This window comes from Orcinus orca, chromosome 2 (genome assembly GCF_937001465.1).
Source record: "Orcinus orca chromosome 2, mOrcOrc1.1, whole genome shotgun sequence".
Taxonomy (NCBI): Eukaryota; Metazoa; Chordata; class Mammalia; order Artiodactyla; family Delphinidae; genus Orcinus; species Orcinus orca.
The window spans coordinates 141,092,382-141,116,487 of NC_064560.1; the positions used below are offsets into that span (position 1 = coordinate 141,092,382).

A 24,106-nucleotide genomic window follows, 5' to 3' on the forward strand; every position below is an offset into this window, starting at 1 on the left:
CTCAATTTAGATAACTTTCTAATACCCCAAGTCATAACGGGATGATACATATTTGTACTTTCCACTTATTTCTTATACTTTTAATTCCTATGGAAAGCTGTTTACCTAATGCCTTTGCCCATGTAGAACCTTGTGAACTGGTAATTATTCCAGGATGGGCAGGTATGGTCACTGCACACATTTTTATTAAGGGTGGGGGGGGGGAAGGAAATCGTTTGGAATGCACATTTTTCCATGGGTTAAACAGTGCACAAGAACCTAGCAACTTTGGAGGAGATCCAGCTTACTTTTGCTTTAATGTACCCAGAAGGTTTCAAATCAGTACTTAGCATAGCATTACTGTTTTAATTGAAAATTAACCTCGCCATAACTGGAAGTGAGGATCAGCATCCTGATGTTTAGGAGAGGGCTATATGGTTGGGGAGGTCATTACACTGGACAGCAGAGACACTGAAGAGGAAAACACAAATCATTTGTTTCCTTAAGCAAGGACACGCAGTCAACACTTGAATTGGTGGTCAACTATAATTTGCTTCCAGAGTCAGCAACTCTGGCAACACTACAGTTTGGATTTATAGCAGGGCACACAAGTAACAATGACTTTGAAAGTAATGTATAAAAGAACCAAGGAAAAAGTTCTTAAAGATCTACTCCTCATTCCAAGGACTTTCCCGCTCCACCTAAAAGCAGGGGGTGCTCTTGTTCCTATTCCCAACATGCCCCTCGGCAGCTCTTCCTGAATAATTACTCCTCCAGGAAACCAATGATATTTGAGTCTGGGTTATCAACAATCCTTTATTTTTTGCCTGGGAATTTCAAACCAATACACTCCCAGCCTGAACAATGTAGACAGAAGTTTTCCTTTCCATTTGGTAAAAAATAAAATTAAAAAAAAATTCTATATTTGCTGCCAATGTCCTGAAGAGTTCAATCACCTCTCCGAATTCCCCAGAATAAACACAAGAAAATACCTCTCCCCAGTAGGATCCAGGCCCCACACTACCACCCTTAGGCACTTCCACTTCCTCCATCTTCAGGGAAGGAGTGTCCAGTTCAGATGTGGCTCCTCAGTGGAGAAGAGGGAATTTAGGGGAAGGGGAATTTCTTTAGGAATTGTCAGTCCCACAAGTAAGTTCCTCTTTTCCTTTTCCCTTTTCACTGAAAGTGAAAAACTGCTCACAACAAGTGCTCACTGTCCCGTTTCCCTATGTGTCACCAGAGCCAAGAGAGGACCCCGTCAACGAGGCTCCCTCTACTCTGTCCTGCAGACCACAATCTCCGACCTTCACCCCATTGTCTGTGCAATGTGTAGAACTGGAGCTCAGAGCAGTGGCCTCAGCGTCACTCTCCATGCCCGGGGAAGCCAAAGGCCCCTTTCTTGGCCGAGGGGAAGGGCTCTTGTGGAAGCAGAGTTTGAAAAGCCCCAGCACTGTCACGGTCAATATCACCAACACTACTACTGCTATGCTCACAAGTATGAAGACCACGGTGGAAGAATCGAAAGCCTGGGGATTGTCAGAGGAAGACGTGGAATTAAACTTGGGAATCACGCTTCCAGAAGAGTTGATGTCGGCCTTTGCCTCTGTTTGAGGGGATATTTGAAGAGTAGATATTGTGCCCTGTGCTCCCCACCGAGGAATCTCGGGAATAGATGTTGCTGAACTGCTTTGTCCAGGGGCATGGGGTACCTCTCCTGGCTTCTCCCGGACACTGGGTGACCAGGTTCCCTTCGACACGGGGCTGGCTGCAGTGGCTGGCGGGTGCCAGGTGGGCACCTTGGTCCCCCCAGGGGCCGGCTGTCCTTCCCCATTGGTTACACAAGAGCGTCCGTCTTTCCCTAGCACGAAGCCCGCAGCACACTCGCAAGCAAAGACTCCCAAGTCGTCTAGGCAGTCAAGGAGCTTCACGCATTTGCCATCACGGAGGTACCTTCCGGGACAGGGACAGAGCACAGCCCCGGAGGGTATCCCGTCCCAGCGCGCGCCGACCTCGTCCGAGGTGCAGGTGGCCGTGATGGAGAGCTGCCCGGGGCAGAGCGCACTCACCTCGGTCCCGGGGGGACTGAAGTCCAGCGCCGCGCTGGAAAGCTGGAAAGGCGCGCGGTAGCTCAAGTCAGAAGCGGCCCCCGGGCGCGGTGCGGGGCACAAGCCCTCGAACTGGTACTTGCACAGATAGCCGTTGGCGCGCTGGTGGCATCGCATCTCCTTCCAGCCTGCGGGCTCGATTCCCCGGGTGGCCTGGAGTCCCGCGCAGCTCCGAGCGGTGCAGGAGCGTTGGGGCTCCTCCACCCACTGCAGCGTGTCGCTTTCGGACCCGCCGACGTCGGGGGACAACCAGGAGAAACCCCGCAACGGCTCATTCTCCAGGGTGCAGTTGGATCGCCTGCGCTCCAGCGCCACCCAGAAGAGAAGGTCTTTGGAGCCCCCTCCGGGCCCCGGGCCCGCCCGTAAAAGCGCGACCACCGCGCGGAGCTCGGCGTCCCCGCGCACCGTGCTGAGCGCCCCGCCGCGCAGGCTGCAGGCCTCCTCGGCCTCCTGCCGCTTGAAGGTAGCGTGGTGCAGGCTGTAGCAGGCCCCCGAAGCCGAGCAGCCCGCGCGGTCGGCGGTGGGGTGCTCTCCACTGCCGGGCCGGGGCCAGAACGTCTGCCAGAGAAGGCACAGGGCGAGCGCCTGCCTCATCTTGGAGGCCCAGCGCCCGCGGCTGCTCCCAGCTTGGATCTGACCCGCCCGAGGGCGTGGAGCTGTCCCAGGAGCGCGGTCACCGCCCCCCCCCCCCCACAGCTGGCTCTCCGCCCCCCCACCCGTCCCCCGGGCCCGTCCCCTCAATCTCCAAGAATTCCCGTCAGGGTTCTGGCAGCAAACAGCTTCCCTCCCTTAGGCCTCAACAGGAAATGTGTCCGGAGCTCTGCCAGGCCCCGTGCAGCCCTGCGGTCAGGAACACAGCTGGCGCCGGGGCACAGGGAACGCAGTCGCCCAGAAGGTCAAACACCCTGTTTAGGGCAGGAGAAAAAGAAAGAAAAATCGCCACTGGGAAGAAGTGTATCGTTTTCCCTGCTCAGGGAGTTTCACAACCTCAGATCCCAAAGCACTTTGGTGAACACTGGCAGGAAGGGCTGGAGAAGAGGAATTTGCTGAGCGCCCACGCGCGCCCACTGTGCTCCGTCCGGAGCGGTGGTGGAGTTGGCCTCACAGCAATGTGTAGAAGGCTCCAGGCTTTGCCAGTCTCGCGATTTTGGGGGGAAAAAAACCTTGTGAGAAGTAGAAGCATCTCCCTTTGCCACCAGAGGCAGCACGACGTAACCACCAGTTTCTTCCTGGCTCTGCTCCTCTGTGCTGTGGAAGGAGATCCAGGCGTGCTAATTGCTGGTCAAAGAATTTACAGTTCCTTTCCGGTATATTAAAAGGGAGAGCCTGCTTCTGAAGTCAATGCTCGCCTTAACACGTTTGTTTTTCGTTTCCATTTCTTTCTCTTTGAAATGGCCTTATTGGTTCATTCAGGAAAGGAAATGTATTTCTAGGCCTAAATGAAAAATAATGGACACAGATCTTAACTGTTATGTTAGGTTTCCTTACCGCTATATTGATTCATAACTTCTTCAAGCTTATAGATAATATCTAAATGAGATCATGGCCTGTTTGAGAACAAGCACCCCACGTGTGATTTTATCCTTGAACTATTTTAATGTCATTTTCTTCTACGATTAAGTGCCAATATTTGTAACAGTAAGTTGGAAGTCCCCTCTAAGGGACACAAGAGTTCAATAGCCTTAAGAAATTAAAATATTTATTACATTATACTGCATGTTGTATACCATAAAAAAAATACCCTGCAACTTAAAAAACAGGTGAGTCAATTTCTTCAGTTCCAATGGCTGTTTTGTTTTAATACAAACACTTCAACTCAGTTGGAAGCAGTGAGGAATTAAAGGTGAATAAAGGAAGGAAAGTTAAACACTGCACTGTCTATGAAACGATTTTCTTGTTAGCAATTTAGACAATATGCATCATTTTAGAAGATTATTATCTATTTTGGCTCACAGTGACCAAATAAGTTGCAATCAGAAATACATAAGGTTTCAGCTAAGCCCTCTTAATGATGCATGATGCTTTTAAACATCTGTAATCAGAATGAAAGTTGCCACTCCACGGGTAATGCCTACCACGCTTTTAAACTCCCTTGTACGGATTGAACTGTTCAGGTTAGTGAGGATGGGTGGGAAGGAAGGTTTCAGGATCACATCTGTACACTCCTACCTCATTTTCACCACTACTCTCACTCTTCTTTTCCTCTTGGAAATTCCATGTATTTTAACAGATGATAATAAACACCAGGAATCATCATCACACTTACCCTGCTTTTGCTGACTGTGGAGTTCTGCAGCAGGATTTCTCTCCTACACCCTTGCTGTTTCCCAATTTAAACGACATTCATTAGTCCTTCATTACAGATGCCAGAGAATCACCTTAAACATGACTCTGCATTTAAATTAAGTTAATGACTTATGAAAAAGGAACATGAAAATCTAGAAATCTAATTAAATGGATTTTAAAAATACCTAATTACTTGGGCCAGCTCTATATACCTTTGCAATCTAATGACTACATGTTGTAAATGTGTCTATGCGGTACTGTATATTTTAATAAAATAAAACCTTCTACAAATCTAAGCAGTCAGTGGAAACCTCTTAGATATTTTAAAAATCACTTGAAATGAGGTGAGGTTTCTAGAGTAAGAAAGAATGAATGCTTGAAAAACTTAAAGTAAATACATGATCTCCCCTCCTGGCATTCTGCCTATAGGGAGGGTAGGATATTAGAAGAGATATCCTACCTGGCCATAATGGCCATAATGACTGCATATTACAGTCCTGGCCATGCCTGTAGTGATGTGAGAGAAGAGTTAGAAAAAAAATTAGCTCAAAGTAACACATAGATCATTTTGTAATTAGTTACTTTGTACTGACTTCTTATATACCACTAACATATTTTGAAATGTATAGTATACCTGAGAAAACTAGAAATGAAGGAATGTTTTTGTTTTTATTACTCTTTTACTTATTATTTTTTATTAACAGCTCACTTGATTGAATATTTATTCTGGCAGTTGTGGGTTTAGTGCTTATGGCTACTGTTGGAGGTTAGTGTTACTTATGTACCTATTTATCAGATAAGAAAACTGAAATCTAGAGATCATGTATGTAGTTGGCCTGTGGTCAAATGAGCAAGGATGAGCCCAGGCATCTGAACCCAGAGCCTGTGTTCCTTTTTTTTCTTTCCTCCAACGGAGGTAAAATTCACATAACATAAAATTAACCATTTTAAGTGTACAATTCAGTGGTATTTAGTATTGATACATTCTCCATGTCAGGCAATCATCACTTCTATTATTTCTAAAACATTCTGATCACCTCAAAAGTAAACCTTATCCCCAGAATGTTTTTATTTTTAAATAATGCTATTATGATCATAATAGGATACCATTTTATCTCCACTGGATTCCAAATATTGGAAATGCTGACAGTGCTGTGGATCCACAGTCTCTTTTATATGTTACAGATGAGAGTAACAACGTTGGAAAAGCTTGCTATTTTTAACTAAAATTGAACACTTACATACTCTTTACTCCATTATGACCTTCATGCCCAGGTATATACTCAAGAGAAACTTACACACGTACAAGAGAAGATATATAAAAGGATGTTGAGGGCTTCCCTGGTGGCGCAGTGGTTGAGAGTCTGCCTGCCGATGCAGGGGACACGGGTTCATGCCCCAGTCCGGGAAGATCCCACATACCGCGGAGTGGCTGGGCCCGTGAGCCATGGCCGCTGAGCCTGCGCGTCCAGAGCTTGTGCTCCGCAACGGGAGAGGCCACAACAGTGAGAGGCCCGCTACCACAAAAAAAAAAAAAAGGATGTTGATAGCATCACTGCTCATATTAAAAACCAGAATGAATCCAAAGGTTCAGCAACAGATGATAGATAAACAACCTGTGGTACATTCACTCAATGAATATTGTACAGCAATCAAAATGAATGGAATATAGCTGCAAGTAGCAATATGAATTAATCTTATCAATACAATGTTAAATGACAAAAGTTCCAAAAAATTATACAGATTCTGATATTCTTTTTGTAAAATTAACAAAAAAACTATTAAATATATATTTGTGTATTTTTTAGGAAAAAATAGTTACTACAATGAGATAAAAGGAACAATGGGTGATGATGGATTCTTTGGGTGGGTGGGAGGAGGAGGAGGATGGACTAGTAGGAAAAATAGTATTTGATGTGGGCTGTTGTCAGAGTCCTAGCTTTTGTTTTGGATAGTGGCTTTGTAGGTGGTTATTCCATTATTAAAAAATCAATAATTACATAATTAACAAAATAAAGAAAAGTGGCTTTATCTAGACAAATGATGAGACAATGACATGAATCAAAAATTACAATTAGGGCTTCCCTGGTGGCACAGTGGTTGAGAGTCCACCTGCCGATGCAGGGGACACGGGTTTGTGCCCCGGTCCGGGAAGATCCCACATGCCGCGGAGTGGCTGGGCCCGTGAGCCATGGCTGAGCCTGCGCGTCCGGAGCCTGTGCTCCGCAACGGGAGAGGCCACAGCAGTGAGAGGCCCGCGTACCGCAAAAAAAAAAAAAAAAAATTACAATTAATCTGACTCTGAGTAGCTGAGTTCCAAAATGTAAAATCTAAACAAAATTAAGATGCTAGCTATATTTTTAAGAAATATTGTCAGTATATTTCCCTTTGATCCCCAGATTCTTTTGCAGGTAACACATTTCTAAATTTAAGCCAATTATTAATCTGAAAAAGCATAATAAATAAAATATTTTCCTATGTTTCTAGACTTTTCAGACAATCTGTGTATTATTATTAAGAATCATGTATGGTATTTATTTGTTCATTCATTTATACAAGGTTATCCCATCCAAAGAGCTAGAGAGAATATATAAGGAAAATAAGTTTAGTTCACATTTTCATTTGATTATTAATTTTAAAATGTCAGAAACAAATATGGAGAAAGAGAATTTCACTAATCACATCCCAAGTAATCTCATAAATTTATAAAGTTGTCGATCCTCACTGAATAAATTCTGTTATTGTTGAAAGAAAACAACATCTGGGCCTTAGCATATTTCTGAGTTCACCAAAGATATATAAAAATACTTCAGAGAAAATTGAAAAGGAGACAACATTCCATCAGGAGAACATGGCGTTCAGAAGCGATTCTAAGCTAGAGACCAAGAATTGTGAAGATTCTTTGCCTTTTAGAACTATACTGGACCTTAACAAAATGATCAATGATCAATATCTTTATATATATATATATTTTTTAAAGTTACTCTTTTTTTTTTTTGCGGTACGCAGCCTCTCACTGTTGTGGCCTCTCCCGTTGCGGAGCACAGGCTCAGCGGCCATGCCTCATGGGCCCAGCCGCTTCGCAGCATGTGGGATCTTCCCGGACCGGGGCACGAACCCGTGTCTCCTGCATCGGCAGGCGGACTCTCAACCACTAGCGCCACCAGGGAAGCCCCAATATCTTTATATTTTTAACTGAGTAAATTTTAAATTCTAAGTCTCAAGTGTCCATGAAGTGCTTAACGAATGATAAAATTTGGTAATTTTATTTTCTGAAAACACAACTTCTAATCATCATTATGTACATGTTCTAAATCAGGATATATGATTTGACCCTTAACCCAACAGATCATATAGACTCATAACCTAACAAATTCATATACTCCTGAATAGGTAAAGACTTCTTTTAGGTGGCATTGTCTTTAAGTCATCTGCATACATTTATATACAGTCAGTCATTTCAGAAATGTATGTCACAATGACAGGTAGTCTTTTGGTTTAGTACAGAAACAAGAAACTTTAAAAAACATTAAAGTTTCAGCTCCTTCATTTAAACTGCTCTCTAAACAGAGGCAGTGCTGATCATGTCCCATGGGCCCTGGAGGTAATATAGAAAATTATTCTCTGGTGGCCATTACAGAATTAGTACATCGACCATTGCCAAGTTTATAATCAAGAAATAATGGAAGAATGACTCATGCACACAAAAGGCTTGTTATAATCCAAATACCTACCAAGCTCTAAAGTATAAATATTTATTTTACTACTCAGATATTTTTTCACAATTGCCTACAGAGCCAGTTTATGAACTACACTTGAAAATCAGCCTTACTACTTTAAAGTTACACACACACATGCACACACACACACACACCTCTCACCTAGACTTTTTTTTTTTTGACCGATCACAATAAGGTGAAACTTGTAGGGTTAGCTAACATCATCCAGCAAACAAACTTAACTACAGTTGTATGGAGGTGGGGGAATGGTGCATGAATTGCAGATCTTTTCTTTAGTTAAAGTTTGGCATCTATCTGATCAGGTCCATAGAATTTGGAGTTTTTCAGGTCCTACTCCTGGGCCCTTTTCTCTTTCCACTAGATACTCGCTCTCATGTAATCTCATCTCGTCTCATCCTGTGGTTTCGGATATCATCTGTACGTCAGTGATGCCCAAACGTATCCACACTCCATTCTTAGCTAAGCTCTAAATTCGTATATCCACCATGTACTTAATATTTGATATCTCATAGGTATTTCAAATTCCCATTTCCTAAACAGAACTTTGGTTCCTGCCTCCTGAGCCAGGTTCTCAACTTGCTTTCATTATTTCAGTAAATGGTACATCTAGCCCCTAAGATGCTCATCACCAACTTCCTCACCTCTTATATGGGTCAGGGTTTTTTTTTTTTTTTAATTGTAATTGACAGAAATCCAACTCAAATTAGCTAAATGCAAAAGGGAATTATATAATTCGTAACTGGGAAAATCCTGGAGTAGTTCCAATAGTTGAATAGAATACTGCCAAAACCACAGCAGCCAGGAGATTCAATCACATCAGGATTTGTCTTAATCTCTTTCCCTTTCTCTTCTCTCTTCATGGCTGCATCCTCTCCTGCTTCCTTCTGTCTTTCTTCAAAGGACCTGAACAAGACCACTGGCAGTCCTCATGTTATACCCTTATAACATTCTACTAAAGGAGAGCCTTCTCCTCTAGCTCCAGAGCGAAATCCCAAGAAAAGATTCTGATTGATCAAGCTTCAGTAATATGCCAGTCATTTGCTCAATCATTGTAGCCAAAAAGATAGGACTCAGTGATTAGTGATTTCCTTCTGGGGGCAGAGTCTCTATCAGAGTTATATTAAGGAATATTCAATTCTAAGTCTAAAGTATACTTTGAATAGATGTAGTTTTATGTTTCACTTTGATCATCCTAGTCGGCGCCTGTCAAATGTCTTCTCACTGTTCTGCCTGCATCATTCTGGACCCCATGGAATCAATTCTTCATAGACTCATCAGGAAGATCTTCAAGAACCTTAGTCTGACTATGTCTCTCTTCTGCATATACCTCCGTTGCTCCTAAAATAAAGCTCAAATCCTTACCGAGAACTACAAAGTATTGACTCCTATGCCTCTTCCTAGTTTATCCTCTTGTCTCTCTGGTCTCAGTTCAGTTGCCAGCACCTAAGTGAGATCTTTCAAGGCAACCCAATCTTCATTTCCCCACCAATAATTCTCTAGCCCCAGTCTCTTTCTATGATACCAACGTGTTTTTTTTTTCTTCATAGCAATTATCATGTTCATTTATTTGATTGTCTTGCCTGTCTCTCACTCAGTGTAAGCTCCATAAGGCAGTGCTTGTCACAAGTGAGTAAATGAATGTATGATTGAATCCACCACAATTCTCCCCCTTGTTGATTATGGTCCAGCCACACTGGTCTGTTCTCTGTTCCTCCAAAACATCTCATAATTCTTACACGATTTCCCTTTACCGAAATCATTCCTCTCTTGTCTGTTAGATTTTTAAAAAATTACATCTTTAAAAATTGTGGAGTAAAATGTACGTGTAGAAGTGTACATAAATACTTATGTACAGTTTTACAAATAACCATGAAGCCATTTCCGAGTCAGGAAATAGGGCCAGCTTATGGTTATTTCCTCCCTGCTCTGTTCAATCCCAAGGTAATATCTGTTGCAGTTCTCTAAGATTAGGAGAGATAGTTTTACTTCTGGTTTACCCTGACATTGAGGATGTAGCTCAGCTGATTGGTAGGAGGTTTCCTGGGGTGGGGTCAGGTTTAGACATTTGTTCTTCTCTCCCCATGAGGCTATAAAAACAAAAGTTCAAGATCAACAGGATTGGTGGCAAATATCCAAGCTCAAAAGTAAGTAGTCTCAGTGCTCATTTTAGGTTTCTGTGTTCTTTCTTCCCCCTTAGACTTCAACCTAGTTGTGTGTGTGTGTGTGTGTACAGATATAGACATAGACGAGTGCATGTATATTTCATCACTGTTTGTTGTCTTCTTTGAAAGGGTTGATTTCTTAATTTGGGTTCCCTCAAAAGCAAACCCTGAGACAAGGATTTGGGAGCTACTAATTTATTTGGAGGAGAGGCAGAAGTCATTGGCAAGGAATGAGACAGGGAAGTTAATATGAGTTATAGCTATGGGAAACTAGGGGCCAATATTGCAGGGAACCATCTGAGAATCTATGAAACCCAACTAAGTGTGTCCCACCAATGGGTGGTGAAGCTGCTGTATTTATGTACAAACTCCTGTCCCTCTAGCAAGTAGCTCCACGGTATTTGGCCTTAGGCACTTCCAGCAATCCCAGAGCTAGGTCATGCATACTCTGGTGTACAGGAAAATACCTTCAGGCACAAAGACACCAAAGGTGCATGTGGCATTCACTACAGTAGGTCTCAATAACTTAGTCTGCCACATTCTAAACTCCTTCAGCTTATGGCTTAAACAACCCCTCACCAAGCCCTGAAGTATATGTGGGGTCCCCCACTTTATTTGATCTCATGGATCCTTGCACTTTTTCCTTCATATCACTTTTCACAAATGTAAGCATATAATTATTTGTGGAATGTAATATCTATGCCCTCCAGTACCTTACTACTCAAATGCCAGCAACATTGGCATTAAAAGGGAATAGTTAGAAACACAGAATCTCAGCACTACCCCAGACACAGTGCATACTAATGATATCCCCAGGTGATCTGAATGCATGTTAAAAGTTTGAGAAGCACCGCTCCACTAGACTGTATTTTCTTGGAGGCAACGGTTATGTCTCTTTTCTTCAGCATTTATCCCAGGTCCCTAGTAATGTAGCTGGTCTATAGTAAGCACTAAAGAAATAACACACACACACACACGGTTCACGTGTGTGTAGGCACACGCATAAAGTGCCAGTGATTTAGCAAAAGTGCTGTACATTAATAACTGAACACATGGAATTTTCTAGCTTTTTGTCATGAATCAGATCATTATTCCATGGGGCCAGCAGTTCCAGGCCCATTGGTTAGTGTGTCTCCTAATAAATTGAACAGAAGTACTACTATTCCTGTTTTAAAGAAATTCTTATTATAACAAAGTGGCCAGCATTTTTATTTAGGTCTCTGGACAGCTTACTGTGGTGCATAGTTTCATGCTCTGATCTGGTCTGGAAGGATTTGTATGGTAAGTGTGCTTGATCACCAGGGCATGCCTTAAGTCTGAAAGTGTGCCTTTTCTATGGGTGCCTCCAGAATTTCCACTTCGCAGAGCTGGAAGAGGCAGGGAAAAGAATCACAGCTACTTAAATTCAAATCCTATTAGGCTTAGCTGTTGTCACTTTGTAAGTACTAGGGATAATCAGCAGTTACCTTAGCCCTTACCTTGTAGAGGCAGGGACCTTGAACTTATTATTAGCCAGACTTACTATCTGGCCTATTTTAAGGTCTGTGTATCGGATAAATTCACACACCCCTGCACAACAGATTCTATATTGGCTTGTCTATTCCAGAAATGTGACTGATTCTTACTATTATATGGCATTTCAAATCTGATACCTTCAGAAGATTTTTGACCTTCAGATTTAGCATCAGGAATCTTTGTTTTAAAATAGCAGTGATTTAGGCAAGTCTATTCAATAAAATTGGATGTCATATATCTTTTTGGTACTCTACCTCTGTTTTGTACTGAATTCACATAATGTGACGTGATTTATTCCAGTGGGGAGAGAGGGAGAATGCTGCTTGCTACCCTATAGTTACAGCACACACACACATCTATGAAAGAAGATCATTATTATTATATTTTTGCTAAATTATATCTTTTGTGAATGGTCTTACTGTGGATTTGGCTTTACAGTTATAGGAAGAGTCGAATACTTTGTACAAACTTTCTTTCACTATCTCATATTTAGCATAGGAATTCACAGTTTTAAATGTATTTGTGAATATGTCATTGTTTAGTAATAACCCTTCCTCACACACTCTCTGTGTGATTGGGTAGGTGCTAATTGGAAATCTCACTGGGGAATCCTCTTGAGAATTATCGATCATTTTCCTGGTCTTCTCTTTAGCAGGGTCACCCTGAGTCCAAGGAGATGCAAGTGGAGAGCCAGGAAGGGATTTAGAAATGCTTTGTCCATTACAAGTTGGGTAGTCTTGAACGACTGCAGCACTCTTGGGTTAGTATCTGAATGTGCCTTCAGAACAAGGAGGGGGAGACCTGGGGGAGGGTGCAGTGTACCTCTTACTGGGTCTTCTGACCAATGGCATGGAAAACCAGCAGAAATACTCTCGGTCCGGGAAAAGGCTGTGTAAATCCCTCCCCACTGACTCCTGAGCCTCCTGGAGGAATAGTAGGACTGTGAAGAAAGGTGATTTCAGCAGAGAAGGCTTCACCAGCACAGCAGGAAATCCTCTCCCCCTCTCTGTACTGAGAGAATTCAGTAGAGGCTCTGCTGGGTCTCCTTTTGCTCAGACACAAACCATGACTTTGCTACACCTGGGGATCTCAACCCAGAAGTGAGAGGGCAACCCCACTGGCCTTTCTCTGACTCTCTCGTCATGTTGTAGAATATTAGCTCTGTCTTTTCCCTCTTTAACGATGAGGGATAAGAATTCAATTTGCCGGCCTCTCTCTTGGAATAAATAACATTTACCTTTGTTAATTCTCAGACTCTAATAGATTCTTTCCATCTTCCCTCTCCAAATCTTCTCCATCTGAGACATTTTATAGATACACATAAAATAAAAGATATATACTTTATCTATAAAATATATATATTTTAGTCAACAGGGAATGAATACAATGTTTTTATTGTTGAGACTATGTTTATATTCAGGAAATTTGTTCTCTTCAGTTTTTGAAACTGTTAAAGAGAATACTCTGGATTCTTTTAAAAGAGCACAGAAATATGAGAGAGGTGTTAGAGGCCAATATCCTTTGGGTATTTTGAGTTACTGACATCCCATCAATATTAATAATTAGAGCATAGGAGGCTTTAAGGGGAGATCAAATGATGAAAGAAAATGAAATCATCTTAAGTTCAGCTTGGGATGGCTTAATGAAAACAAAATAGTAAATGCTAGAAAGAAGGCCAAATAAAATATATTAAATTTCCTAATTTTTTTTCATACTACTTCATAGTCAGTATAAAACTGATATTCAGGCTTTGATGAACAATGAGAATACTTAATCCATCTGGATGAAAACTCAGGGTAGCGATAAGGTTAGAATGGATTTATTATCTAACACTCCATCTTCTCCTCCCAGGCTCTCCACTGAAACACTTGGGTTTACAGGTTCCAGTACCATCCAAGGAATCTGTCAGCTGAGATGCTGCCAACGTGCTTAACGGCAACCAGTAGGCACCCAATGAACACCTCACATTTTTTTTTAATTTGGTAAAAAACATGTCATAAAATTTACCATCATAGCTATTTTTAAGCACACAGTTCGGTAATCTTAAGCATATTCACATAGTTGTAGACTGTTGGTGGTAATACAAAATGGTGCTGCTGCTATGGAAAACAGTATGGCGGTTCTTCAAAAAATCAAAAATAGAATTACCATACAATTCAGCACTTCGTAATCTGAATTTGAGTACAACTCAACTGCCAAAATAAAGCACTTTTTTTCTGGCTTGTAATGTAGCATTCCCCGAGAGCATGAGACGAGAGAGAGAAAGCTTCCAGTCACCCAGGTTTGAGTCACTGACATCTCCCTTCTTGGTCTCCTATATCTGGTGAGACATTACACCCACTTATATTTTTCCATCACGCTTTTATCTTTAGCTTCCTTTCCAATCACATACAACTGACTATCAAATTTCTGCTCATGGAGACAGCATCCATGAGGTACCCAAAGCATCAAAGGCAATGGAACTGAAATGGAGAATTCATTCATTCATTCAATGTATATTACTGAGCACTTCCCACATCCTGGGCACTGAGCCCCATACTGGAAATACAGTGATGAATAAAATAGAAACATGTCTTTGTTTTAAAGGAATTTATGATCTCATGATAGACAATAAGTAAATTAACAGATGGACAGTTACAAAGTGTGATAAGTGCTATGAAGAAAAGTAATAGCGAGCTATAAAAGAGGATTTCAGAGAACATATGCTTGACTTGCTGGTCCTGGAAGGGTGAGGATGCATCATTTAAACTGAGGTTCAAGGGTGAGCAGGTATAGTGAAAGTAGAAATAGGATCAAATCCTACTGGAGGAGTGAATGAGAATGGTAGCTTAGCATCAAGTCCGTGTGAATGTTAGAGCTCCCTTTTCAGGGGTGTTGAGTGGTGAGAACACTGTAGGCAGCACCAACTTCCATTTTATATGTATATCACCTGCAGTCAATTGAGCCCTGAGTTCTATCAGAAGTCTGACCTACAGTCACGATATTTACCTGAGTTTTCTAACATCAAAAGCATCCTGTTTTTGGACTGAAGTTATCATCATTTCATGCCAAAATTCCCAAAGCTACCTATTTCAGGTTAACATCCTTCTCCAAAGGAGAAACCACAGATATCCTTGAACCATCCTCTTCGTCTCTTCCATGAACAACTGGTTACTCTTTCCGCCTTAGACATGTCTCTTGAATGCATCCTTTGTGCTTTCTGTTCCCATTACCTCTGCTTTACATCACCCAGACTCTTATAACAGCCTCCAAACCAGGCTCCTGGTCTCTACTCCTGTTACACTCTGCCGTCCACACTCCCTCCAAGGTTATCGCAAAGCACAGCTCCACTTAGGTCACCTTCCTCTCCCCACTCCTGCTCTCAATTTTAAAAATTCTACATGGCTTCTTATTTCTCTCTAACAGAACCAGAAGCCTTTGCTATATGAACATATTGCCTCATATTATTTGCTGTTGTTTCCTGTGTGATAGTCCTGGTTTCCCAACTGCATTTCTTGAAGTCTTTAATACTTTGGACTGAATCTGTACCCTCCAAAGCAACTAGAATACCAATAAGCAGGTTGTCTGATTAATATCAACAGCTAATAAAGGAAGCCCGTGGGTCCTGTTTTATTGCCAGAGGTGGTCAGAACCATGATTTGCCTTTTCATAATTAAAATAATAAACACTGGCTTTATTTGACGGATCAGAATGTCTGGTTGCCTGTGGAGGCTAGCTGCCTTTGTTTTGAGACCTTGGTCTCTACACACTGTAGGTATTTTTGTGAGGAGAGCGTTAATCCCATGTTAAATCATCCATTCATTACATCAGACACTGCTCACAGAGTTCAATGTACTAACGTGCTCTCCTTTCAAAGCAATTGGACGAAAGCTAGCCTCAAGGTGTAAATCTTTTAGTTCTCTAAGTATAAAGCAGACAACTTAAACATGAGCCCAGATTTAAACTGTGTATGCTCTCAAAGGAATTCAAGTGGAGGTCCCTCTTATTAGTACTGGACACAAGAAGAGTCTGGAAAACATATCCTCCATTGACATGGCGAGAGAGAGAATTGCTTTTTTTCTTCTTTCCACTAACATACTCTGAGGGCTTAATTCCAAGGCTGCAAAGCTTTATGGTGAATTTCCACACTCTATCTTGAATAGTCATTGGGGTATACTGTACTAATACCTTTTATTAATTTCAAATATTCTGAAGTCTTAAACAAAGAAAGCCAAATACTAGGAACTACTGACTTTGGCAACAACTATCTCCACCTGAGACTCATTAGGATAACAATCAAGATACTCTTCAGCTAAAACTGGGTTTAGCTTGAATTTCACCATTAGGAAATTCCCTTTGATTTATAGATATACAACCTCTTTCAGGTAATTGCTTCAGTTTCTTCCCAACCTGAAGATGAGGAGGAAATATTTTTTCTTTGCATTATATTTAAATCGTATCTCACTTTCTTTTTCCTTTTTTTTTGGCCGCACTGTGTGGCTTGTGGAATCTCAGTTCCCTGACTGGGGGCTGAACCCGGGCCATGGCAGTGAAAGCCCAGAATCCTAACCACTAGGCAACCAGGGAACTCCCTCTATTACCTCTTTTAACTGCTGTTTAACTTGCTTAAAATTATAATTACCAGAGAATATAATGCCTTAGATACAATAAAAGAAATAGTTATTACAGGTTAAAAATTATATTCATCTAGTATTTAAAAAATTCCCTTGAAACAACTTTCAGTAAGAGAAATCTTTCTGTTCCTTCCCAATTATAGTGGAACCACCCACTAATCTCCATTACTGGAAAGCTAGACTTTCCACAATAGGGAATCATCTCACTCCATGCAGCGGCTGTACCTCAACCCTAGGCTGTCTATTGTGATGTCCGTTTTCTTGATATATATCCATAATCTCTCTACCACCTACCTACACTGCTTCTTCAAAAGGAATTACTTTATCAATTTTTGGCAGTAATACTTACACACTTTTAATAGAAAATGTCAGTGTGGCAGGAAGGACTTGTCTGATATTTAGAATTTCGGGAAGAATCCCTAAGTCATTTTCTCTGAATTAAAAAAAAAATGCATCTGCCTTTGAAATTCAGAGTGCATCTCTTAACACAGAATCAGACTAAATCAGCACATTTATTATTTATACCATATTTATAATCTCATAAGGCCAGATTTTTCAAATGTCTTCAACTAGTTTATATGCTCCTGCAAGTCGTCCTTGTCTCCTTTGTCCACATATATTAATGAGTTTTTATTGTTTTAAGGGACTCAACTGAGTTTTCCTAGTAAAGTTAAAATACCAAAGGGGCCTGGTGGTTTAGAGAAATAAAACCCACCTATTATATTTATATACACTGATTTTTAAAAATAATTTTTATTTATTTTTGGCTGCATTGGGTCTTTGTTGCTGCATGTGGGCCTTCTCTAGTTGCAGTGAGCGGGGGCTACCCTGTGTTGCAGTGCACAGGCTTCTCATTATAGTGGCTTCTCTTGTTGCGGAGCACAGGCTCTAGGCGTGTAGGCTTCAGTAGTTGTGGTGTGCAGGCTCAGTAGTTGTGGCTTGAGGGCTCTAGAGAGCAGGCTCAGTAGTTGTGATGCATGGGCTTAGTTGCTCCATGGCACGTGGGATCTTCCCTGACCAGGAATCAAACCCGTGTCCCCTGCATAAGCAGGTGGATTCTTTTCTTTTTTTAAATTTTTTAAAGTGTTTATTTAACAGCAGTAGCAATATTTTTAGACTTTTAAAGAGTGCTGACACTACCTTTCCACGGTTGGCTATTAAAAAGTAGGTTTTATAACACTTCAACAAACTATTTTTCTATTGTTCTCAAAACAAACATTCTGATGCATAATCTTTGTGCATATTTACATATGCACATTTATAAAAATATTTATATTGTATTTCTGCATATGAATTTGTTTTATTGGGCTATAGTTGTTTTACAATGTTATGTTAGTTTCTACTGTACAGTGGAGTTCCCTGTGCTATACAGCAAGTTCTTACTAGGTATCTATTGAATACATATCAGTGTATATATGTCAATCCCAATCTCCCAGTTCATCCCACCCACCACTCCCGCCCCCGCTTTCCCCCCTTGGTGTCCATACGTTTGTCTCTACATCTGTGTGTCTATTTCTGCCTTGCAAACTGGCTCACATGTACCATTTTTCTAGATTCCACATAGATGTGTTAATATATGATATTTGTTTTTCTCCTTCTGACTTACTTCACTCTGTATGACAGTCTCTAGGTCTATCCACGTCTCTACAAATGACCAAATTTCGATGCTTTTCATGGCTGAGTAATATTCCACTGTATATAGGTACCACATCTTCTTTAGCCATTCCTCTGTTGATGGACATTTAGGTTGCTTCCATGACCTGGCTAATGTAAACAGTGCTGCAGTGAACATTGGGGTGCATGTGTCTTTTTGAATTATGGTTTTCTCTGGGTATATGCCCAGTAGTGGGATTGCTGGGTCATATGGTAATTCTATTTTTAGTTTTTTAAGGAACCTCCATGCTGTTCTCCATAGTGGCTGTATCAATTTACATTCCCACCAACAGTGCAAGAGGGTTCCCTTTTCTCCACACCCTCTCCAGCATTTATTGCTTTTAGATTTTTTGATGATGGCCATTCTGACTGGTGTGAGATTTGTTTTGCATTTCTCTAATAATTAGTGATGTTGAGCAGCTTTTCATGTGCCTTTTGGCCATCGGCATGCGTTTTTTTGAGAAATGTCTAGTTGGGTCTTCTGTCCATTTTTTGATTGGGTTGTTTGTTTTTTTGATATTGAGCTGCATGAGCTTTTATATATTTTGGAGATTAATCCTTTGTTGATTCGTTTGCAAATATTTTCTCCCATTTTGAGGGTTGTCTTTTCATCTTGTTTACAGTTTCCTTTGCTGTGCAAAAGCTTTTAAGTTTCATTCAGTCCCATTTTTTAACTTTTGTTTTTATTTCTATTTCTCTAGGAGGTGGGTCCAAAAGGATCTTGCTGTGATTTATGTCATAGAGTGTTCTTTCTATGTTTTCCTCTAAGAGATTTATAGTGTCTGGTGTTACATTTAGGTCTTTAATCCATTTTGAGTTTATTTTTGTGTATGGTGTTAGGTAATGTTCTAATTTCATTCTTTTACATGTAGCTATCCAGTTTTCCCAGCACCACTTATTGAAGAGACTGTCTTTTCCCCATTGTATACCCTTGCCTCCTCTGTCATAGATTAGGTGACCATAGGTGCATGGATTTACCTCTGGAATTTCTATCCTGTTCCATTGATCTATATTTCTGTTTTTGTGCCAGTATCATATAGTCTTGATTACTGTAGCTTTGTAGTGTATTCTGAACTCAGGGAATCTGATTCCTCCAACTCCGTTTTTTTCCCTCAAGATTGCTTTGGCTATTCAGGATCTTTTGTGTCTCGATACAAATTTTAAGATTTTTTGTTCTAGTTCTGTAAAAAATGCCATTGGTAATTTGATACGGACTGCACTGAATCTGTAGATTGCTTTGGGTAGTACAGTCATTTTCACAATATTGATTCTTCCAAGAACATGGTATATCTCTCAAACTGTTTGTGTCATCTTTGATTTCTTTCATCAGTGTCTTATAATTTTCTGCATACAGGTCTTTTGTCTCCTTATGTAGGCTTATTATTAGGTATTTTATTCTTTTTGTTGCAATGGTAAATGGGAATGTTTCCTTAATATCTCTTTCAGATTTTTCATCATTAGTGTATAGGAATGCAAGAGATTTCTGTGCGTTAATTTTGTATCCTGCAACTTTACCAAATTCATTGATTAGCTCTAGTTTTCTGTTGGCATCTTTAGGATTTTCTGTGTATCATGTCATCTGCAAACAGTGACAGTTTTACTTCTTTTCCAATTCATATTCCTCTTATCTCTTTTTCTTCTCTTATTGCCATAGCTAGGACTTCCAAAACTATGTGAATAATAGTGGTGAGAGTGGACATCCTTGTCTTGTTCCTGATCTTAGAGGAAATGGTTTCACTTTTTCACCATTGAGAATGATGTTTGCTGGGGGTTTGTCATATATTGCCTTTATTTTGTTGAGGTGGGTTCCCTCTATGCCCACTTTCTGGAGAGTTTTTATCATAAATGGGTGTTGAATTTTGTCAAAAGTTTTTTCTTCATCTATTGAGATGATCATATGGTTTTTATTCTTCGGTTTGTTAATATGGTGTATCAGATTGATTGATTTGCATATGTTGAAGAATCCTTGCATCCCTGGATAAATCCCACTTGATCATGGTATATGATCTTCTTAATGTGTTGTTGGAATCTGTTTGCTAGTATTTTGTTGAGGATTTTTGCATCTATGTTCATCAGTGATATTGGTCTGTAATTTTCTTTCTTTGTAGTATCTTTGTCTTGTTTTGGTACCAGGGTGATGGTGGCATCGTAGAATGAGTTTGGGAGTGTTCCTTCCTCTGCAATTTTTTGGAAGACTTTGAGAAGGATGGGTGTTAGCTCTTCTCTAAATGTTTGATAGAATTCACCTGTGAAGACATCTGTTCCTGGACTTTTGTTGGAAGATTTTTTTTTTTTTTTTTTTTTTGCGGTACGCAGGCCTCTGACTGTTGTGGCCTCTCCCGTTGTGGAGCATAGGCTCCAGACGCGCAGGCTCAGCGGCCATGGCTCACGGGCCTAGCCACTCTGCAGCATGTGGGATCTTCCCGTACTGGGGCACGAACCCGTGTCCCTTGCATCGGCAGGCGGACTCTCAACCACTGCGCCACCAGGGAAGCCCCTGTTGGAAGGTTTTTAATCACAGTTTCAATTTCGTTACTTGTGATTGGTCTGTTCATGTTTTCTATTTCTTCCTGGTTCAGTCTAGGAAGGTTATACCTTTCTAAGAATTTGTCCATTTCTTCCAGGTTGTCCATTTTTTTGGCACAGAGTTGCTTGTAGTAGTATCTTAGGATGCTTTGTATTTTTGTGGTGTCTATTGTAACTTCTCCTTTTTCATATCTAATTTTATTGATTTGAGTCCACTCCCTCTTTTTCTTGATGAGTCTGACTAAAGGTTTATCAATTTGAAGAACTTTATCTTCTTGAAGAACCAGCTTTTAGTTTCATTGATCTTTGCTATTGTTCTCTTTGTTTTTATTTCATTTATTTCTGCTCTGCTCTTTATGATTTCTTTCCTTCTGCTAACTTTGGGTTGGTTTGTTCTTTTTCTTCTAGTTCCTTTAGGTGTAATGTTAGATTGTTCATTTGAGATTTTTCTTGTGTCTTAAGGTAGGATTGTATTGCTACAAACTTCCCTCTTAGAACTGCTTTTGCTGCATCCCATAGGTTTTGGATTGTCTTGTTTTTGTTCTCATTTGTCTCTAGGTTCTTTTTGATTTCCTCTTTGATTTCTTCAGTGATCTCTTCGTTATTTAGTAGTGTATTGTTTAGCCTCCATCTGTCTGTGTTTTTTACATTTTCTTCCCTATACTTTATTTCTTATCTCATAGCATTGTGGTTGGAAAAGATGCTTGATACAATTTCAATATTCTTAAAATTACTAAGGTTTGATTTATGACTCAAGATGTGATCTATCCTGGAGAATGTTCCATGTGCACTTGAGAAGAAAGTGTGATCTTCTGTTTTTGGATGGAATGTCCTATAAATATCAATTAAATCTGTCTGGTCTATTGTGTCATTTAAAGCTTGAGTTTTCTTATTAATTTTCTGTCTGGATGATCTGTCTATTGGTGTAAGTGAGGTGTAAAGTCCCTCACTGTTATTGTGTTACTTTCAACTTCCTCTTTTATAGCTGTTAGCATTTGCCTTATGTATTGAGGCGCTCCTCCTATGTTGGGTAAATACATATATTTACAATTGTTATATCTTCTTCTTGAACTGATCCCTAACATTCTTTATTTTAAAGTCTATTTTATCTGATATGAGTATTGATACTCCAGCTTTCTTTTGATTTCCATTTGCATGGAATATCTTTTTCTATCCCCTCACTTTCAGACTGTGTGTGTCCCTAGGTCTGAAGTGGTTCTTTTGTAGACAGCATATATATGGGTCTTGTTTTTGTATCTGTTCAGCCAGTCTGTGTCTTCTGTTTGGAGTGTTCAATCCATTCACATCTAAGGTGATTATCAATATGTATGTTCCTATTATCATTTTCTTAATTGTTTTGGGTTTGTTTTTGTAGTTCCTTTTCTTCACTTGTGTTTCCCACTTAGGGAAGTTCCTTTAGTATTTGTTGTAGAGCTGGGTTCGTCGTGCTGAATTCTCTTAGCTTTTGCTTGTTTGTAAAGCTTTTGATTTCTCCATGGAATCTGAATGAGATCCTTGCTGTGTAGAGTATTCCTGGTTTTAGGTTCTTCCGTTTCATCACTTTAAATATATCATGTCACTCTGTTCCAGCTTGCAGAGTTTCCGCTGAGAAATCAGCTGTTAATCTTATGAGAGTTCCCTTGTATGTTATGTGTCGTTTTTCCCTTGTTGCTTTTGATAATTTTTCTTTGTCTCTAATGCTTGTCAATTTGGTTACTATGTGTCTTGGCATGTTTCTCCTTGGGTTTATCCTGCCTGGGACTCTCTGTGATTCCTAGACTTGAGTGGCTATTTCTTTTCCCATGTTAGGGAAATTTTTGACTATAATCTCTTCAAATATATTCTCAGGTCTTTCATCTCTCTCTTCTTCTTCTGGGACCCCTATAATGCAAATATTGGTGTGTTTAATGTTGTCCCACCAGAGGTCTCTTAGGCTGTCTTCATTTCCTTTCATTCTTTTTTCTTTGTTCTGCAGCAGTGATTTCCACCATTCTGTCTTCCAGATCACTTATCCATTCTTCTGCCTCAGTTATTCTGCTATTGATTCCTTCTAGTGTAGTTTTCATTTCAGTTATTGTATTGTTCATCTCTGTTTGTTCTTTAATTCTTCTAGGTCTTTGTTAAACATTTCTTGCATCTTCTCGATCTTTGCCTCCATTCTTTTCCCGAGATCCTGGATCATCTTCACTATGATTATTCTGAATTCTTTTTCTGGAAGGTTGCCTATCTCCACTTCATTTAATTGTTTCTCTGGGGTTTTATGTTGTTCCTTCATCTGGGACATAGTCCTCTGCCTTTTCATTTATCTATGTTTTTTGTGATTGTGGTTTTTGTTCTGCAGGCTGCAAGATTGTAGTTCTTGCTTCTGCTGTCTGCCCTCTGGTGGATGAGGCTATCTAAGAGGCTTGTGCAAGCTTCCTGATGGGAAGGAGTGGTGGTGGGTAGAGCTGGGTGTTGCTCTGGTGGGCAGAGCTCAGTAAAACTTTAATCTGCTCATCTGCTGATGGGTGGGGCTGAGTTCCCTCCCTGTTGGTTGTTTGGCCTGAGTCCACCCAGTACTGGAGCTTACTGGCTTCTTGGTGGGGCTAATGGCAGACTCCAGGAGGGCTCACACCAATGAATACTTCCCAGAACTTGTGCCGCCAGTGTCCTTGTCCCCACGGTGAGCCACAGCCACCCCCTGCCTCTGCAGGAGATCCTCCGACACTAGCAGGTAGGTCTGGTTCAGTCTCCAGTGGGGTCACTGCTCCTTCCCCCTGGGTCCTGGTGTGCACACTACTTTGTGTGTGCCCTCCAAAAGTGGAGTCTCTGTTTCCCCAGTCCTGTCGAAGTCCTGCAATGAAATCCTGCTAGTCTTCAAAGTCTGATTCTCTGGGAATTCCTCCTCCCATTGCCAGACCCCCAGGTTGGGAATCCTGACGTGGGCCTCAGAACCTTCACTCCAGGGGGTGGACTTCTGTGGTATAACTGTTCTCCAGTTTGTGAGTCGCCCACCCAGCAGTTATGGGATGAGTTTATTGTGATTGTGCCCCTCCTACCATCTCATTGTGGCCTCTCCTTTGTCTTTGGATGTGGGGTATAGTTTTTGCTGAGTTCCAGTGTGTTCCTGTTGATGACTGTTCAGCAGTTAGTTGTGATTACGATGCTCTCACAAGAGGCAGTGAGTGCACATCCTTCTACTCTGCCATCTTGAACCAGTCTCTCTGGCAGGTGGATTCTTAACAATTGCACCACTAGGGAAGTCCCTATACACTGATTTTTAATGGCACGTGATCAAAATTCCTAAGTTTTATTCTAAAAAGTTCTTATAAGAGCATTGTCCTAAATCTTTCTTAGCTTTACTCGTTTCTTAAATTTCGGGTGATATTATATCTATATATATTCTTGTCAAATGCTCTTTTGGTTATGATTAATAATCATCAGTTTGGCACATTATCAGAGATAGGAGAGGAGAATTGGAGGAGGTGGTGAGATAGGGAGAAGTGGGAGCATAAAGGGAAGGGTGGGGGTGGGGTTCTGCTTATTCA

General features: G+C 40.8%; 1 protein-coding gene across 1 annotated transcript; it reads right to left on the reverse strand.

The window, feature by feature from the left end:
- Positions 1 to 781: 781 nt before the first annotated feature.
- Positions 782 to 2,751, reverse strand: CLEC14A (C-type lectin domain containing 14A). Its single transcript, XM_004269986.3, has one exon. The coding sequence runs from the start codon at positions 2,676 to 2,678 to the stop codon at positions 1,206 to 1,208; it is 1,473 nt and encodes a 490-aa protein (XP_004270034.1). The 5' UTR covers positions 2,679 to 2,751; the 3' UTR covers positions 782 to 1,205.
- Between the last annotated feature and the right edge of the window lie 21,355 nt (positions 2,752 to 24,106).

What these genes read in the sequence shown, in the direction of transcription:
- CLEC14A (XM_004269986.3), bottom strand. Translation starts at nt 2,678, where the DNA reads ATGAGGCAGGCGCTCGCCCTGTGCCTTCTCTGGCAGACGTTCTGGCCC.